General features: G+C 40.4%; 1 protein-coding gene across 2 annotated transcripts in view; it reads right to left on the reverse strand.

The window, feature by feature from the left end:
* ANO2 (anoctamin 2) overlaps nucleotides 1-21,046 on the reverse strand; it is a 286,956-nt gene that overhangs the window by 208,126 nt on the left and 57,784 nt on the right. For both annotated transcript variants that reach the window (XM_038401414.2, XM_043514786.1), the window contains exons 4-6: nucleotides 19,310-19,408; nucleotides 3,510-3,661; nucleotides 1,290-1,344 (exon numbers count right to left, since the gene is read on the reverse strand). In XM_038401414.2, the coding sequence (XP_038257342.1) occupies nucleotides 1,290-1,344; nucleotides 3,510-3,661; nucleotides 19,310-19,408 (306 nt within the window). The remainder of the gene's footprint in view (nucleotides 1-1,289; nucleotides 1,345-3,509; nucleotides 3,662-19,309; nucleotides 19,409-21,046) is intronic.

The following is a 21,046-nucleotide window of genomic DNA, read 5'->3' on the forward strand; positions in this document are numbered from 1 at the left end:
ATTATGTTAATTACAGTGCCAGCACAAGCCACAGACCTATAAAAATAAGATGTTCTTCTGTAGTTAATTTGTAAAAATATTTAAATCAGTCCTGTGGTTGACTCATATATAAATATATTGTTTAGGACCACTGCATTTAAATGTTTAAGTACATAGAAAGTTTTACTAAAGTGCTATAAAAAAACCTAAGAAAGTGACATCTATGAATAATATTTGAATCCATTTGTTTAGTAATATATTTACTAACAATAACCTCTCCAGAAGCCACAACGCATAGATTATATCTCTTGAAGAAAAAGTTCAAAATATCAGTCCAAATTCTCACATGTTATAAAGTAGAGTAGCTCCATTGACTTCAACAGATCTGTGCTAATTTACATCAATTATGTTCCACTGCCTTCATTGAATCTATGACATTTACATTAGCTGAGAATCTGGCCTCCAGTCTTTTCTATGCTTTTAAATATTGTCACAAGGATTCAAGAAAAAAGAACTGATATTTGGCTAAATCCTACTTGCCTTTACTCGTACAGCACTTTTCATTAGTAGGTCTTAAAGTGCTATACAAAGGAGCTCAGTCTCATTATTCCCATTTTTACAGACCATGAAACTGTGCCACAGAGACGGGGAGTGACTTGCCCCAGCACAACCACCAGGGGACTGGCAGAACTAGGAACAAAACTAAGATAAGCAGGAGTTGTATCTATTTTTGTTCACTTTTCCATTACTTTTATCTTGGTATAGAATAGAAATGATTGGCTGTACATTGTAATCATTTTGCTTACGTTATGAATGTAGAGAGCTTAGAAATACTATAGATAAGTCAAAACCTCAGCTGCTGTAAATCAGTGTAATGACATTGAAATTAATGGCGCTATGGTGATGTATACCTTCTTAGGGTCTGGCCCTAAAACCTGTAGCCAAATCCTGCAAGGAATTAAGTGGAATTATTCCAGATTTACACCAGTTTAAGTGAAAGCAGAATCTGGCTCTTCTTTTCAATAATTGACATATTTACCACAATATCTAAATAAATACATTAGAAAGCATGACAAAATTAAAACATTATACATATGAAGACTGCACTCTTTTCCAAGCAATTCTGAGACAGACGGTTTGTTTACCAACTGTCTGGATCTGTCGCACCCGATTGCACTTTTCTGTTGTTATGAAACAATAAGCAAATAGTGATGAAGTCAGCAAGAGCAACCAAGTGCATTCATTGTTGAAACAGGTATCATTGAGCACTGAAGATTCTATCAATACTGAGGCCACTTGTGTTTACTTACTATTCGACTGCGGGTAGCATTGTCAAAAAATGTGTCTTTGTCTTTAATGTTGTACCTTAAAATGTTGAGAGACAAGATTAGTTATGTTTTCATGAATGCTACTAATGAATAGGATTATACAACAATTTGATTAAGACTCCATCTGAAACAATTACAACCAAACCTGTATTAAGTGACCATTCAAGCAAAGGCTTGAGAAAAACCAGCTGCTTAGAGGAGAGGGAGGTGAAGCAGAACTCTATATATTTGTGAAAAGAAAAGGAGTACTTGTGGCACCTTAGAGACTAACGAATTTATTAGAGCATAAGCTTTCGTGAGCTACAGCTCACTTCATCGGATGCATCGAAAGCTTATGCTCTAATAAATTTGTTAGTCTCTAAGGTGCCACAAGTACTCCTTTTCTTTTTGCGAATACAGACTAACACGGCTGCTACTCTGAAACCTATATATTTGTGGATACTCTAAGATGGTCTTTTAAGACAGAAGGTTGCCTGACCCTATTGAACTCTACAAAGATTTCAGTATATTAAGAATAATGTGGGTTACACAGGTTTAAAGGAGGAGGAGGAGGAGGAGGAGGAGTTAATGCAGAAACATTATCCAAATGTAAAATACCTTTTGGTAAAGAACATTTTTATTGTTTACATAGACTAACATTCTACATTTTTTCCTTATAAAATAACCACAGTGTTCTAACATTCCTTGACTCAATTAATGCGATCAGATTTCAACTAGCCTTAATGCAGATGTTCATTACTCTTTTTCAGGATTACTAAGAAGTCAATACTACATTTGCTTCCATACAATCAATCCGTAACAGTTATGTAATTATTATATTATTCCATAAATAACTGCTAAACAAACCCAGGAATCCTCATCAATGAAATTAACTTTGCCAGTTTACTCCCTCTAGCTGACTTAACATGTATTCAGTTTTAATGAAAATTGTCAGAAAGGGCAACAAATGATGTGGTAGGTCATTATATTTATATGACTTTATATGTCAGACATAACTGCAGGGAACCAGTTCTTAATGAGGTAATAAGAACTGTTAAACATCATATTAGCCTCAAACATATTATTGTGGGTAGAAGGGCAGGTGGCAAGAATTCCTTATTTGCATAGTATTGGCCAAATTCTAATTACTTCCATAAATCTAATCTAACCAGAAAGAAAAAACAATGCTTCTTTATAAGTTGTATCTTTTTATAAGCTAGACTGCATGGTTACTTTTCTTACTTATAATTTATTTGGTACTTTCAATTCAAGTTAAAAACACACCTACTTCATTGAATACAACCCCTTCTGTTACCCGCACAGTCGTAAGTGTCTTATCCAATGGAAGCAGTTACATCCAGTGAGAGAAATTCTGCATTAACTTATATCCTGTCCAAACCCACAAAAACCAACAAGCAGCAAAAGTTAGATTCACATTCATTGAGAGTACCTTACATCTTACTAATGTGCATGTGTAACATAGTCTACATCCGTGTAACTTACACATCAAGGAACTGAACGAAGATGCCAGTTAAAGAGGGAGTTGGCCTATCTTGCATCCACTTGTTAGTTGCTTTTCTTGCTATGCCTCTCTTCTGATCTCTTGGCATGTAAGTTACATCAACTCACCTTCTATTAAACTGACTTATAAGGCCAAATTCAGAGGTGATGTGACAAGATGTGTAAGTTACACAATGATAAGTAAGGGTGAGTGAGAATTGCAGGGGCTCTGCTTCTCCATTCATTTACACCAGTGTACCTCCATTAACTTTACTGACTTATTCCTGATTTGCACTAATTTAAGAGGAAAATCAGGCTCCAGGTATGTCAGTTGAAGGAAGTCAATAGTGAGACTAAAGGTACTGTAAGGGAGGGGAGGCTGATGGCATAGGTTACCAAACTTAGACTCTTACTAGACTTACTTAGACTCACTTTTGAATTTGACCTATATGGATAAATTCTGCTTAAAAGCAGTCAACTTTCATTTACCTCAATAGTAGCTGCATATGCATATCTGAGGGCAGAGTTCAACTCAGATGTGGAGACGGATCCAAGCCACAAAGTTCATATTGGGAACCAAATGTGAACCAAATACCTGATGTGTCAAGAGGTGCTTGGATTTTCATTCAGATACTTACTTAAGTACTAGGTTTTACAATGGAAGAAGGATACCAACAGAATTTTACAGTCTGCTTAAATGGCTTTACATTTTAAAATACTCACAAATATATTTTCTCTCTGGAAAAGGGGTAAGACAAACTTTTCATCTTTGTGTTGTTTTGTTGTGGGACCTTGGGCTGCAGAGGCTTTGTAGTTTTGTGCCATATTTCATAGAGCTTCTTGAGAATTCCTCCTTCTTCTTTAATTTCATACATCTAAAGGAGTAAAAGCCATGTACAGTACCAAATGACTTTCAAAATGTGCATTAAAAAATACATAAGTGAGATGGACTCTGGTCCCATTTAAAATAGTTTAAAAATGGAGTTAAAGTATGTGGAGTATCTGAAGATATACTTCCATGTAAGAGAGATCAGATGCTGTCCCTTGTGCTTTAGGTTACATCAGCCATATTTCTGGTCCAGTTCCAAGGCTTCAAATAATGTCATTATGCGCAATAGTTCTCAAACACCTCAGGAGGTGAGACAATGGTCAGACAATAACCTCCTATTCAGCCACTCACCAGAAGAATAGCATAAACCTACAAGGCGAAATTCAGCAGTGGAATAAATTACACATCAATAGAGCCCTAACTGGACACAAATTTATGCCGCGGATGTGGATATCCGCAGATATAAATCAGTATCTGCAGAACCGCAGGGCTCTCCAGGGAATCGCAGTGGCGAAAGAAGCAGAATGCGAGGCCACCGCTCCCAGGAGCCAGCACCCTGTTCCTCCAGCATGACTGTACTGTCCCCTGCCCCACTCACTGGGGCAGGCAGCAGGCTCACCAGCAGCTGTCCCTGGTCACACTAGTGTGTGGAAGCAGCACACATGCCCCCACACAGGAGACGCAGGCACCTGCATTGAAGAGATGGGGGCAGAGCTCGGAGTGGGGTTGCGGGTGGTACAACCACGCCGGAGGAGCTGCTGGCATGGGGCACTGGCTCCTGAGAGCAGCAGCCCCGCATTCTGCTCCTTTCACCACTGTGGTTCCTGGGAGAGCCCTGCAGTTCCACAGACACCAGTTTATATCTGTGGATATCTGCATCCACGGATTTAAATTTGTATCCATTCAGGGCTCTACACATCAAGTGTAAACCAGTCAGAAAAGGGGGCTAAATGAGTGTAACCATAGAAAAATGTGCAACTTGCACCAATTTGGCATTAACATGTGTGCAAAATAAGTCCAAGTTATATGACTAGTGGACAGAAAGGTAAAAGGGGTAGCAGGAAAAGCAACTAACAGAAGAGTGTAAGGCCAAATTAAGTTGACCAAACATACATTGGCATACAGCCACTGCAGCAAGTGCATTGCTTGTGCATGTCTATACTTTCCTCTTTATGTCGGTGAGGCACGTCCTCACCAGGAGCGCTTGTATCAATTGTACTGTCAGCGTTGTGGGATGGCTCCTAAAAGCCACTAACCGTCGACATAAGCAATGTAGTTTCTATACTGAAACTGCATCGACCTAACTACATCGATCTCGACTCTGTGCTGCTTAATTAGGTTGATGTAAGCTGTCTCACATCGACCTAATTCCCGAAGTGTAGACCAGATAAGATAAAACAGGCAGTGTATAAAACTAAGATAAAACTAAGATAAAACAGGCAGTGTAAGTTATGCTACTTTACCATTTACACTCACATAGATCTCTTTTCTGACCAATTTACCCATCATTTACATTACTACTAGACATGTTCCAGATTCTTCCAACGGTACATCTTTTACTCCAAGCTGAATAGAGCAGTTCATCATCTCTGTCTTACATATTCCATTTCATTCAACTTGTGACTGTGATTGATGACATGCCTGATTCACTCCCTACACACCACTGTAGTAATCTTTGTGCAAAACATGCCTTGTGAGGTATCATTTGAAAACTAATAACTCTCCAGTCAGTATTATCATTGTGAAATGTATGTCGCAACATTATATGTAAAATTATGAACATAGGCTGAAATCATGACTGAAGTGTGTTTACCAGGCAATTCTAGGGAGTGGGTAAACCTGTTTCTCAAAGACAAAGGACAAGCTGATGCCTCTAATCAGGTGTCATCAAAGTTGATGGGCAATCACCTAGCAAGTGGCCATTCTTTGGCAAGGAAGCAGAGCAGGAGCAAATAGATCTGCATCTTAGCAAATAACAGCATGGAACCCTTTTCACCATCAGACTTCTTGTCTCTATCCACACAGTGGGAGTGAAATTTAGGTAGAGGTAACCCTCAGGAAAATGAAAAGGAGTACTTGTGGCACCTTAGAGACTAACAAATTTATTTGAGCATAAGCTTTCAGGAGCTACAGCTCACTTCATCGGATGCATTCAGTAGAAAATACAGTGGGAAAAAGGTCACTATAGTGTCAAAGGGAAGGAAAAAAACATCCCACGGTTCCTCTGTATATCCACCTCTTTGAGTACGGCTACACTATAGAGCACGGGTGGCCAACCTGAGCCTGAGAGGGTGCCAGAATTTACCAATGTACATTGCCAAAGAACCGTAGTAATACGTCAGCAGTCACCCACATCAGCTCCCCGCCCAAGCTCCCAGCACCTCCCACCCACCGGCAGCCCTGCCGAACAGCACCTCCCACTCCCGATCAGCGGTTTCCTGGCATGCAGGAGGCTCTGGGGGGGAGGGAAGAGGAGCAGGGGCATGGCAGGGTCAGCGGAGGGGGCGGGAAGGGGTGGAGTGGAGGCAGGGCCTGTGGCAGAGCCAGGGGTTAAGCAGTGAGCCCCCCCCACCACCACATTGAAAAGTTGGCGCCTGTAGCTCCAGCCCCAGAGTCAGTGCCTATACAAGGAGCCGCATATTAACTTCTGAAGAGCCGCATGTGGCTCCGGAGCCACAGGTTGGCCACCCCTGCTCTAGAGTTTACAGCAGTGCAGCTGTGCCACTGAAAGCTCTCTAATGTAGTCACTCTAAGCCAACAGGAGAGACAGAGAGAGCGCTCTCCCTTTGGCTTAACTACTCCAGAACCTGCGAGCAAGTGGCAGTAGCTATGAAGGGAGAGCTTCCCCCCCCACCCCCAACAACATAGCACTGTCTGCACTGGTGCTTATGTCAGTGTAACTTATGTTGCTTGGGGTGGTGGTTTATTCACACCTCTGAATGACAGAAGTTATGCTAACATAAGCTGTAGTGTAGACATAGCCTCTGTCTTTCACCCAAGAAGACAAAAGAAACAGCCTTTGGATTTTGGGAGCCGAACCTGGCCTGAAAATTTAGTGAGCAATATTACTGCAAACATATGGTAAGGGTTTCTACATGAACCAAGTCTACTTTGTTAAGTTTTAGTACTAGGAAGCATTTAATCTGTATTGCTCTTGTAATCATTTCTGACTTTAATGTTTTATAATTATGCTCGTTTAAAATCTGTCTCTTTGTAAGTAAATAAACTTGTTTTATTCTTTAAGTAAAGCTAATCCAATGATGTGAATTGTTTGGGTAACTCCATTTAACGTAGCAGACTGTTGTATATTGGTCCCCTTCGATGAGCAACAGACCTAATATATTTGGATTATCCAGGAGAGGGCTGGACAATGCAGAACATATATTTTGGGGGGAAATCTGGGACTGGGACTGTGTTGGGCTCCCCTGAAAGTGGTAACCAAAGTTGGTGGAAGCCAGAGTGTCACTGATGAGTGGCTGGCAGGCTGCAGCTACACATAGACACTCAGGGTTTGACCTGAATGCTGTTTGTGAGCGGCCCCAGTGGAAGCTACAGCAGCAAAGCATTGTGAGGATGACATAGGCCCTCACTGGTCTGCTTTGCACCCCAAAATATCATACTGACTGAATATTTGTTTCCTCTACTTTTAGACATTGATCTTCACTGTCCCCTTTCACAACCACGCCACTGGTGTTTGGGACTACACTATATAAAGAATGGGCATATTTAGATACAGAGTGACTGTGATATATGTTTCAGCCGTGTTAGTCTGTATTCGCAAAAAGAAAAGGAGTACTTGTGGCACCTTAGAGACTAACAAACTTATTTGAGCATAAGCTTTTGTGAGCTACAGCTCACTGTGAGCTGTAGCTCACGAAAGCTTATCCTCAAATAAATTTGTTAGTCGCTAAGGTGCCACAAGTACTCCTTTTCTTTTTGTGATATATGTGTACTCATGGAGAGGGAAACTGCTTGTGTGTCTATGTGTAAATGAGAGGAGGGCAATACCTGTGTATGGTGTGTGCACATATGTAGGCATGGGCCACAGGAGGGTAGTTTATAGTACTTGGTCCTCAAAGACTGATACTTGAACATGAGATTGACAATTTTAGGCTTGGCAAGCCTGTCAATTCACCAGTCTAATAATATTGATTGACTGGTCAATCGACCAGCTATTATTTGATCACAGTCAAATCCTGTCAAATATTCCAGCAAAACTGCCCCGGGGTAGACAGCAGCCTACCTTCTTGATTGCATCATTCTTTTGGGAGGTTGAACTTCATTTCATTGTGTTGTACGCTTTTTGAGTTAAAGTAACTTAGTTAAGTAACTTATTTTTTGTAATTAGGCATAAGAATCTATCCAAGGCTAAGCCTACTGGAGATCATAAAGTCTTGCTTTTTTTCTTTTGTTTTGTTTTCACTGTTGTTTTTGTTCCAGTGAATTAGTGCTTTAAAATATCCATTTTGACACTGTTTGATCAATAAGTGACTGGTCAATTGACCAATTATTTTGGACCAGTCAAATGCCCAAGCCTAGCCTGTCTCCCTGCAGGAATGCAGAAACTAGATAATTAATAACTGGAGCTGGGTGAAATTTTTCAAATCAATTGTTTATTTGTCAAAAAAATGCAGTTTTGTTTGATTGGAAACTATTCATGGACTTGACACAAAGTCGCCAAATATTTTTTGGCAAAAAATGTGTTTTAGGACTTAGGCGCCATTCAAAAAATGGGCAGAGAAGGAGGTGGTGCCTGCTTTATATCGTTTAGCCCAGGCTTGGTCTACACTACATAGTTAGGTTGACATAAGGCCACTTACATCAATCTAATTATGTTAGTGGACACACTACAGCCTTGTTCCCACCGATGTAATTGCACTAGTCCATTGACATTATAACTCCACTTCCATGAGAGGTGTAGGGCTTACGTCAGTGTAGGTAGGGTGAGGCAGTGTCCGAGTAGACACTGCATTGCTTACAGCGGCTGTTGGCTGTCAGTCTTGTCACTGGGGTGGGTGGGGGGTGCTCCAGCTAGAGCCCGGCTGCCCCTCAGGTGCTCTGCTCCCAGCCAAGCTGCGCCCGCCCCACTTCCTGCTCAGAGCCCAGCTGCCCCTCGGGTCTCCACTCCCAGCTCCCAGCCCCGCTGCTGCCTGGACTCCCCGCTCCCCAATCCAATCTGGGCTGTGTCCACCCAGTTCCCACTCCCTACTAGGCTACTGCCCGCAGGCTCCTGGCCCACCGCTCCCCATGGGGGAGCCTTGGTACTGCCTGGAGGCTCCCAGCTCCCCATTCCCCACTGCCTTCAGTCTTGCTGCCCCCTAGCTCTCAGCTCCCTGTTCCCCACCACCAGGAGCCCGGCTGCCCCCCTATTTCTCAGCTCCCCAGTCCCTACTGCTGGGAGCTCCCTGCCACCAGCTCCCCGCTCCCCACCGCAGCTAGCCCCCTAACACTGCTCCTCTTAAATCAGTGGAAGTGCTCCTGGTGAGGATGCGCACCACAGACAGAAGGAGTGTAGTGTGGACATGAACTACCACAGTAATTACTGCAGTAGTTGTAAGTCGACCTAACATAGGTCGACTTATGTTTCTAGTGTAGACATGCCCCAAGTGGCTCAGGCACTCACCTGGGACGTGGGACATCCAGGTTCAATTCCCCGTTCTACCCAATGTGGAGAAGGGATTTAAATAGAGGTTCCCCTCCCACTCCAGAAGCAGGGCTGGATTAACACATAAACTAACTAAACTACAGTTTAGGGTCTCGCAATATGAGGGGTCTCTAAAAAAGAAAACACTGACTCCATTTCAAATTTTATCAAAATCAGTTGATAAAGGAGATATGGGATAAAGAAGAATCTCTCTAAATATAGTCATTTTTGTTCAAATATGACAAAAATATACACATCTGGCTACACAAATACCCTTATCCTACCCTTACCCTTCACTAATTGTTCATTATTGACAGGTGGGAGGCCAGGGTTGAGAAAAAAATAATTGCACTTGCAAAATTAGTATTTCTATGAGTAAGTCTGCTATCAGTCTCCTCAGGCAGAGATTTGTTGGCCAGTTGCTACTGGTAAAATTCTGGCTGTGCCTTCATAACTTATTTAAATAAATGAATAAATAAATAATCTCACTGCTGATAAAATTGGGAAAAATGTGAGGTCGGAGATGGCAGTGTTGTGAAGCAATCCTGCCAAGTTCATACTCATATTGGACTTGTCCTAGGAGTGACATCATGTATAGCATCCCCCTTGGCTGGTAATAGCCGGAAGGCTGCCATCTTTTGTTTACGGTCCAGCACGCTCAGTCATATAGTGCCTTCACTCCTGTTTTTTGTTTTCTTAAGTGTTAGTGTGGTCTTTCTTCTTTTGATCTGTACATGCGCACAATTGTGTATTTTATGGACTGATGGACTTGGGTCAAGTGGATCTTGAGGAGGGATAAATTTGTGTTGGCTTCCCTCCACCAGTTTCAGGAACCTTCATCGTAATTATCAGAGAGTGCTGACGAAAGGATAAATAGAGGGTTTTGAGAGAAATGAAGGAAGATATACATATATATATCCAAATATTCTGAGTACTTGGTGAGCAAGTTATTTCAAACTATGTGCATATATGATTTATAGGCTATTAAAGCCTATAATATTCATTATATTTGCTTGAATATAGGCTAGTTTTTCTCACTTTCTCAATGCCTTTCCTTTTTTGGGTAAATTCTTTCTTTCTCTTTTGCGCATATAGCTGGTTGTCACTCTGTGTGTCCGAAGTGTTTACTCGAGATTAATTCATGGTCCTGGGGGAGACAGAGGACAGAGAAGCAAATGCGAAGAGAGATGTCTACCTAGAAAAAAGACTGGGATTTTCTGCTCAGCAGGTTTGGTGTGCGGAAGACAATATTTTATTCTAGGTAGTACGCTATGTAAAAATTCTTATATAGACTTATAAATCACCTATCATATGCTCAACACATTGTATTTTTATAGTATGGCAAAAGAAAAATCCCAACAATTCATTGTCTCATAGCAAAAATTAAATTGGAATAAACATTTGGAAATATATTTTATATATAGTCGGGATAAACTTTGTATTTCCCTAACAAAATTAATCAAACATTTTTTTCATTTATTCATATGAAAAGAAGGATAGTTTTCCTTATTCATGGTGGGGAAAAAAGTATATGTCTTCTCTTGTTTCCTGTGAGAACATAGACAGAATAGCACTAACTTTCACAGAAATAACCTGATAAAAATAACACAGGTTTTTGGCATATATATATTTGTTGTTGTATAGATATATAAATCTCAATATTTATCATATAAAACTAAATTATTTACTGTTTTTTAAAAAGTGATTTTGCGGCTTGCTTTTTTTTTTTTAATTAAGTCTAATGGCAACAAACTGCTCAGGAGAAAGGTCATTTTCACAACTGAAATATGTCATGAATGAACTGCGGGCAACAATGCTGCAAGAAAAGCTATCTGCCCTAAGCATGCCAGAGCTTATTATTTGAGGACATCATCAATTACTTTGCTCTCCAAAAATCATGAAAGAAAATGTTTTAAATTTCAATGTAAAAATTAATGTGCTGTGCAAACAGACATGCTGCAGTTAGTACTGCTTCCATTAAGTAAGCTGGTCTGTGTAACTGTAACTGCTTTTGTGTTGCTGTAGATAAAAGTTTTCATATCTACTAATTAAAAAATAATGGAAGAAAATATGTTAATTTGAAACTATTTTATAATACAAACAGGCATATTGCATGAGGTGTTTTAGTTAGATTATTATTCTATTTTTACAACTTCGCCTTTGTATATATGCAAACATAAAGCTTTCATGTTTATATATTCAATGTCCTTTCTGTGAAAATAATAAATTCATTTTTATGGTATGGGGCCTCTTACACTTTACATAGCTTAGGGCCTCAGAATGTCACAAACCGGCCCTGCCCAGAAGCGTACATTAATCCCAGAGCTCTGCGACATTCTGGGTTGAGTCACTCTCAATCTCTCTAGTTGAAGTTGTTCCACTTAGTATAAATAATTAAATAGTCACTAGAGCAGGGACTTGGACTTGGATCTCCTGCATCCGAAATGAGTGCCCCGACCACCAGGCTTCAGAGTCACTCTCACACTCATGCTCTCTGGCCTAGAGACCAGAATAATCATGCGTAGTGGCACTTCACAGTCACTCATAAGGTTATAAGGAAGGCAGTGGTGCTATCACTACCAGCCATTTAATTAACATAGCCCTTAAAAAATGCCTGAAAACAAACTATTTTGCATCAAACAACATGTTTTGTTTGAACCAAAACAGACTTCTTCGATTCTTAAATGTGTTGCAATTTTCCAATTCAGTTTGACCTGAACCCCCATTTATTTTTAGAACTGCCAGTTAACTGGAAAAAATCAATTATTTGCCCAGATCTGTTGATTGCTATTATTTATTTGTATTGTGGTAGCACCTACAGACCCCAATTACAGGCCAGAATGTCACCATATTTCCAACAATCCACACAACAAAAAAGGAGTCCCTGCCACCAGGAGATTATAACTTTGAAATGATTTTCTTTACCTAATGAGTCATAGAGTTTAAGGCCAGCCTGGATCACCAAATCATCTAGTCTGACCTCCTTTATCTCACAGGCCACCAGCACCACCCAGCATCCACACAGTACACGCAACAACTGAAACTAGCACAAAGTAAGTGTAGCCCATAGGAGACTGGACTATTGTGTGACACAGAGAGTGGGAAGAACGTAGTACAGCAGTACCTGAGGCCGTGCAATGGTAGGAAAATGATTGAGAAATATCCAGATAATCCTGGCAAGTGACCTGCACCCACACACTGCAGAGCAAGGCAAAAAAAAAAAAAACCAAAACCCAAAACCCTAAGATCACTGTCAAACTTTGGGAGAAATTCATTCTCTGCCCCACAAATGGTGATTAGTTAAACCCTGAGTTTATGAGCAAGACCCAGCCAGCCCAGCACCTGAGAGAGAGGCTTCTTGGTGCTCCCTCAGAGCCCTTGCCCACTCCACCCCATCTCCAGCGATGGCCATCCCTGATGCTTCAGAAAAAGGAGATTTTAAAAAAACAAAAACCAACAGAATAAATTGTGGGGAAGTGGGAATCCCTTTTTGACCCCTGCAAGTAGCTGGGGGAACAGAATTGAGCCCCAAGGCTGCTGAGCTTGCCCCCTACCATCATAAGCAACCCTGTCATACAATTGTAAAACCAACAAACCCTGGTCATCAGCAGGTGGGTTCAAACCTAGGATCGCTGAAGCTTATAGCATGAGCCTCTACTGCATGACCTAAAAGCCACCTGGCTCTTAACCAAGGCTGCAGCTGACTTATTAATCTCAAGTTGAGCTAAGTGCTACTAGAGGGGGACAGAACCCCACACCGAGCAGGCATGGGTTACACATTCACACTCATAAATTTGTCCAGCTCTCTAACACTAAGTGTGTTGTTTGCCTCCACAACTCCTATTGGGAGTCCAGAGCCTCAGCCTTCTGATGGTTAGAAATCTTCTAATTTCCAGCCTGAATTTGTTAAATGATCAGTTTATATCCATTCTTGTACACTCCCTGGTATATACACTCCTTATGTATTTATGGACAGCAATCATATCGCCTCTCAGACTTCATTTTGCTAGACTAAACAAGCCACGTTCTTCCAGTCTTCTCTCATAAAATAGACCCTCCATTCCCCGGATCATTCTAATAGTTTTTCTCTGCACCTGTTCCAGTTTGAATTTCTCGTTCTTGAACATGGGTAACCAGAACTGTACACGGTAGTCCAAATGAGGTTTTACCAATGCCTGGTACAATGGCATTAATACTTCTCTGTCTCTACTGGAAATGCCTCACCTGATACATTCTAGATCGCATTTGCCTTTTTCACAGCCACATCACATTGGTGGCTCACAGTCGTGCTGCGATCAACCCACACACCCAGGTCACGCTCCTCCTCTGTCACTTCCAACTTATGTGCTACCAGACTATAGCAGAAATTCTTATTATTAGACCCTAAGTACATTATCTTAGTGGTCTAATTGCCAGGTAAAGACCATTCTTCCTGCACAAAAAGAGTAAACTACTTACCAGGTATCAATTTAGTGCAAGAAGAATGACACACATACTTTCCTTTAGAGCTGAGGCTGCCATGTCCGTGGCTGGGTGTCAAGTGCTAAGACCCTTCCTAAGAATGCATAGTTGCTTTTGCTGACTCACTCTGATGTCAGGTGCTAGGAACCTGCACAGAGACATGGAGTTATTTCGGCTGACTCATCAGACCAGGTGAGTCCAATTAATGCCTTCTCAGGGTTATAAAAAGGATCTGAGTATTTCTGTGAAATAGAGGAAAATAGGGGTAGGAACAGAAAGACTGCATTGGGGGAAAACCTCAGGAAAAAAGCCAACCTCAGAAGGAAGCTTAGGCTGTTGGGAAGGAGGGTGGGGGTATGATTTGTTGCTGTTGTTGTTAAAGTTAACATTCAAGTTAAGTCCCAGGTGGAAGTTGAGCTTTGGACACTATTCAGTGAGTGTGTCTGTGTTGTGGCAGGAAAAGATTCTGATCATTCACAGGCCCAGAGTGGGCAAGTAAAGATCTAATTGGGTCAAACACATAATTGGATGAATTGTGAACAATAAATTCATTATCAGGAAGAAATTTTGGGCAGGGCCTGTTGATTTCATATTGTTGTCCTTCTTTGCAGCTTGGCATGCTTCTGGTACTTTTACAAGTGCGTGTATCTGCAGCCCCATTTATTTGGCATGCAGACAAGCCATGAAGAGTAAGGTTTACAGCTAGGTTTTGAGACTGCCTTGTTTTGCTTGAGCTGGCATGGCATGTTGTGAATGCTGTGAAACCAGCTTCCGTCAACCAGGCTGTCCCTAGAGGAGTGTGGGGCCTGAGACAAATCAGCCCCTGCCTGCTTGGGGGCCCCGCTATGCATCGGTGGCTGGGACTGCAGGACAGATCTGGCCTGATTCTGGGCCACCTGCTGCTGTGGGGCAGCAGCCGATACCCTGGGCGCAGGGTTGGCAGCTGGGAGCCTGGGGGTGCTGCCTCATCCCTACGCCTATGTCTTCCAGGACCAACCATGCTGGCCAATCGCACCAGGCTGCGGTGCCCCCCCAAAGTGCAGGGCAGAGCGGTTGCTCTGATTCGCCCTACCCAAGAGACAGTACAGCTCTATCTGTCAACATTGGTTGCCAAGTGCTGGTAGGTGGATCTGCCACAGGTTATATTCATTTATCTGGGCTGACACCAACATGGTGAGGAATACAGTGGTAAATTTGCTGCTGTGAATTAAATGGACCCTCTTTTAGCCGAGGCATAGGCCCCTGAGTATGGTTCTATTTACTCCAGTTTGGTTATGCATCAAATGCAAACACTGAGCTGAATACTCATCTATTAATACAGTTAGCTGAGAATCCTGCCCAATATTTAAAAAAAAAAACATGATTTTGAGTGCTGAGGCATCTTAAAGGAGCCTGATTTTTAAAAAGTGTGGATCACCTGCCTTCTGAAAATCAGGCCCTTTTTAAATGTCTAAAGCTGGGCACCTCAAAGTTATAGTCACTCTTCTTTAAGCTGAGAAAGAGCTAATATATTAAATATAACTTAATTTTTTACATTCTTTCCACCCTATTAACAAACAGTTACACAGTGTGCATCTATAAATGCTTTGCAGATCAAAACATGTGGTCTATTCACATTCAGCTGGTTTCCCATTAAAAACAAATGTTTTGTCAGATGCAGAAGCATATGTATAGTCAGATTTGTTAAAAGAGAAAATGGATGGAATAAGTGGTTTATACTAGGAGATGGTTTAAGGCTGAACATTCAAAAGGTTGTTTGTTTTTCCCCCAGACCACTATGGCACCATTAGGGCTGGTCAAAACATTTGTCCACTTTTTTTTAATGGAAAATTGATTTTTGATGAGTGAAAAATTTCACAGAAAGTATCTGATTTCATAAAATAAAAATCTAGTTTTTGACCAAACCCCTAAAAAGTACTTGGCCATTTTTGTTGAGAAATTTGTTTGGAGTTCCTAAACCAAAAATGTTGGGGTTTCAGTTTTTTTGAAAGTCTTTTTTCCACAAATATTTTCCAACCAGCTGTAATTGCACTCTCACAAAAATATAATTTCCTAGTCTGTGTATTTTCTTTAACTGAAGATGTCCTGTCTAGGTAACAGAGGGGGCTGTAAAATCATTTTGACAACAATATGTAGACACTGTCTCACACAAACTTTCGTGTTACATATCATTTACAGAGGCTCATGAAACATAGCACTCTTAGTTTTTTAAATAGTATGGGGTACTTTTTTAGGAAAGCTGAGAACCAGCCTCCCTGTTTTTGATCACACTTAAATCCTGCATAATTCTGGCTCATTTTTTGCACTCTGCGTTGTGGGTGCAAATGGGAATATTCTCTTACGTTTTTGATTTATGCCTGTAGTCCAATTGCCCATTTAATCATCTGGTCCTATAGGTACAAGTATGGAAATTAGTTATATCACATTATTTGCTCTAGTAAATAACATTTGCATTTAGTTTGAAAATGTACACATAGATCTAAATGATTCACTGAATCCTATTACTTGGAACCAGAGGACTTCCCTGTTAGTATTATAATATCAACATACAAAATTATCTGCGCAATTATGTCTGCGGATAACTTTGTACTAGTAGCAATATACTATACTTCTGGTTATGAATAAATATCAAGAGTCAGATTCACCTTTACACTGTTCTGGTAATGCACAGGTGATGTAAGAACAGGAGTACTTGTGGCACCTTAGAGACTAACAAATTTATTAGAGCATAAGCTTTCGTGATGTAAGGTTAACTACATTAAGCATTAGGTATTATTGACATGTCTCTGGTCTCTAGCAGGAATAGAGGGTCCATTCTTTTGTCCCTTTCAGCAGAACACCAGGTTGCTGAAAAGGGGACAGGGCTGGTGATTCTGTACCAACCTGCTGGCTGGTGCTAAATCCACACTCCTAGGTACAGCAAGCAGAACTGGGGATATTGTGCCTGTCTGAAGCACAATTACTCCTATGTCTCTCCTGGGGAAGTGCAGCTCTGCATTGCCCCCTGCTTAAGGCTTGTAGTTAAATGCCAACATCTAGCTCATTCTGAGCACGTAACTTCTACTAACATCCATGGGAGATACGGGTAAGCCCAACCAGTATAAAGGGCAACATGATCATGAGTTCAGGGAATTGTTCTTCAGGGTCAACACCCTGCTGATCAACAGGGGCAACTGGCACTAAATATCATCCAAAGTTTCTGTTCTATAGGTGTGAAGAAAAAAATCCATGGTGTTGAATATGAAGTAGTAAGTGTGCGCACATGCATACACAACAGAAAACTATATGTTATTACAAAGATAGTCACTTTAACTTTTGTGTTGCCGTCTGAACATTCCTGAATGAAAACTTTACTGAATTTCCATCCTTCACAATCTTTCATTATTTTAAAGGGATTTTACCCATAGAATTGAAGCCAACCCCAATTTTTGCCAAATAGTAACAGATAGTTTAATTTACTGTCATTCTGTCACTTGTCCAAAGTTGCTCATGCAAATTTGACCTTTGAGTGAGATTGAAAACACATCAAAAATAAAAGAGCAAGTAAGAAGAAAACTATCATAATTTCCGGGTTCCTTTTACCCTCTGACCAATCTTAATAACTCCCTAGCTGAATAATGGACCATACACTAACTCTGATCCTAGAGATGGTAACAGTTACTGAGAAAGAAGAAATATTCTGAGATTTGAATAACAGGGAAATGGACACTGGCTAAAACAACTAACTGAAAAATTACCACTTAAGACAATTGCTCCTGCTTCTGTGATTCAGCTAACATCAAGATAAAACAATGGTTGCTGAGTAGAATTACTAACTTAAATCAGGAGCAGCTCTATTTATTACAGGAGAGTTACATTATATTTAAATGACAGCAAGTTCAGGGATTTGGTCTCCAAAGTCAACATCCTGCAGCTCAACAACTGCAGTAAAAGCTCTGAGTCTTCTCTGTAGATGCCAGGACAGGAAAGAACAAAATATGCCATTGTTTTTATTATACCAGGGCAAATCTGGAGTCACTGGTGTCAACAACAGCAAAATCTTTACCAGCATTCCCAACCCTTAACAACTACCAGCCAGCTTTCTCCCTTAACACTGCCGTGCTTTCTTCCACACTGGACCTTATGCATGGGGAAATTTCCGATACAATCCCAAGTTGCTACTACCTTATCCTCCTTCAAATCCCTCCTTAAAACTCATCTCTTCCATGATGTCTACAAATCCCAGCCTGCTGATCATGGCTAGACAGGTGACAAGCTCTTTCCCTTCTTTTCTTTTTTTCTACTCCCTACCTCTATCCCCACTTTAAATAATGATAATAAAAAGCTACAATAGTGTAACTATCAAAGCTTTGCCAATTCTTCACCAGACTCATTTTTGCTTGTATGTTAGTCTCCATCCCCTAGTCTTCATTTGTTTGGCCTTGTCTAGACTGGGGGGTAAGGTGTTTTTTTCACATGAGTTATCTCAGTCTAGCTAGTTTAACTCAATTGAAAACTCTTACTCACCACCAGTGTAGACACAGTTAACACTGTTAGCTCAATCTTAGCAAGTTGAGTCACAGTCTACCTTCATCGCTAGGCTTGAATGCAATCAGTTTAGCATGTGCTGAAGTACAATTGCTTTATCTTGACTAAAGTTTTAGAAAGTCTAGACTGAGCTAGGTATCTTCATCTAACAGGATACTTTTAAATCCTTCTCTAGACTAGGCCTTTTGGACAGATTTTCAAAGGTCTTTAGACACCAAAATGCCTTTGAAAATCTGAGAGACAAGATGGGTGAGGTAATATCTTTTACTGAACCAACTTCTGTTGATGAAAGAGCTAACCAATCGGTTCCACCTTGCATTAGCTGTGACACTCTGATTACTTTTCCCAGACCTGAAGAAGAGCTCTGTGTAAGCTTGAAAGCTCGTCTCTCTCAGCAACAGTAGTTGGTCCAATAAAAGATATTACCTCACCCACCTTGTCTCTCTAATATCCTAGAACCAACATGGCTACAATACCAGTTTGAATATCTGATCCTTTTTTGTCTTTGACTGACAATCCTTCAATGCAGAGATTTTCTCTTTTTTGCATTTGCACAGAACCCAGCATGGTGAGGTCCTATTGAGGCTTTTTAGAACAGACATACTATAAATAATTCCTAATAATAATTATAATAATTCATAATAAAACTGTACGATAGTAGTTCTGGGGCCTCACAAAGCCTCTTGAAAAAACAGCTTGACCAGAGATAAAAGCATTTACCACAAATGAAAGAAGACGGCTCCTGCCTAATACAGCCTTTAATACTTATATATGGGATTTTTCAAAGGAACCCCAGGGAATTTGTTACCCCCTTCCCATCAAAATTCAAGGAAAATCCCGTATTACGTCCAATTGTGAATATTATATGGTACTAAAATAATTCATAGAATGAACTAAAAAGCCTGATCTCCTAGTTACACTGGTTTTACACTTTTGTAACTCCACTGGCCTCAGTTACTCAGGAAGTTACTCCTGATTTATATTGGTGTAAGAGGACAATCAAGCCCATAATGTTTTTCTCTGCATAATACAGCTAGTTCCTAGAAGTGGGATAATTCTTACCTTTTTAGTGGGCATTTTGATTTTAAGAAATTCTGCTTCTCGACTAAGCACATTCCAAGGTGCGTGTATCCGCACAAAGCTCAATCCATAGCTTTTATTCTGAAACAGAAAAAAGTGAAAATTATATCTTTCGGCAAGAAAAGTACAGCTGCAAGATTTCAAAGTGTTAAAAACCTCTTGTACATCACACAAAGCAGGAGCAGCTAATTACAATATAAAATCACTATTACTGTACAGCTGCTATCACATTACTGTAGGGGTGTAAATGCAAGCATAACACATCGTCCCACCAGAAACACCTTTTATTTTCTTAACACAACAGCAGTGTACCATTTCTTAACTTATGGTATTGCTAATCATACAAGTGATGTATTTACAGTATGTTTCAACTAACATTTACCACTGTATGACAGCTCTGTAGTCATGAAGCTATAGTGAATGTTAGGAAGAACCCTAAGAAAAAGTCACAAGTTTTAAAAATAATACCAGAACTCTTCTCCCACTTAAGTCAATGATAAAACTCCCTCCAATGGGACAGAGATCAGCCAATGCTGAACTATTTTGAAAATCCTATCCTTAACATTTGATAAGCACTCAGGCGGCAGGTGCCTGGTTGCAACCTTTTCCCACTTCCTCTTCCTTCCTACAGATGATGCAGTTGCAAGAGGAAATATGGGTAAACTCATACCTATTAGATGTCACCTATTGGATAAACTGTAAGCTGAATCAATTCTACTCATAAACAACATCTTATAAAAATGAAGGTTCAACATAAATATGAGAGCTGGTCAGAAAATGAGATTTTTTTCCCTGTGAGACAAGGTGGATGAGGTAGTATTTTTTATGGGACCAGCGTCTGTTGATGAAAGAAACCAGAGTTCCAGCTACAGAGAGTTCTTCTTCAGTTCCGGGAAAGATATTCAGTGTCACAGTTAAATATAAGGTGGAACAGATTGTTTAGCATAAATAGTTGACACATATTCTAAGTGACCATTTAAGGTGAAATGTTTCTTTAATACCTCTGCAGTTATAGGACAAAAGGGGAGTGGAGGGTTACAGAATGTTATAATAAGCCATAAATCCAGTGTCTTTATTAAGATCATGATTTTTAGTGTCTAGCAAAGTTACAGATTTAAGCTCCCAGGTTTGTCTTTTGAATGTGTTGTGCAGGTTTCCTTTGAGGTCAGGGACTGAGAGGTCAGATATGGAGTGATTGTCTTGTGAAAAGTTTTCGCCGATGGGTGATACAGACTTCTTGTCTTACATCATTTTTCTGTAAGAGTTCATTTGAGAGTGTAGTAATTGTCTGGTTTTACCCACATAATCATTATTGGGGCATTTAGCGCACTGGATGAGTGATAGACATGTGTAGGACCCCTAGATCTTGAAGCTGTGTGGTTGATAGGTGTTGTGTGGAAATTTTGACTTTTTTTTTTTGAGAAACCAAAGGTTTTCAGTCAAAACCAAATCCTTTTTAGTTTTTTGGGGGGGGCTTCAATGAAAATTCAAAAAATTATGTGAAAAGCAGAGAGTTTTCACAAAAAAGTTCAGAGTCAAAAACTCAATTTTCCCTTGAAAAAAATTTCAGCAGAAAAAAGTTGGCCAGCTTTATTAACTATTTCTTCTCATTCTGAAAGTCTTTATAGAGCACCTTTACACTTGCCTTTAATTAAAATTATTCTCTCCCCCTGGCCAGGATGCATTTACTTATTTTAACTTGGTAACTGTATTGTTTAG

This window comes from Dermochelys coriacea, chromosome 1 (assembly GCF_009764565.3).
Source record: "Dermochelys coriacea isolate rDerCor1 chromosome 1, rDerCor1.pri.v4, whole genome shotgun sequence".
Classification (NCBI taxonomy): Eukaryota; Metazoa; Chordata; order Testudines; family Dermochelyidae; genus Dermochelys; species Dermochelys coriacea.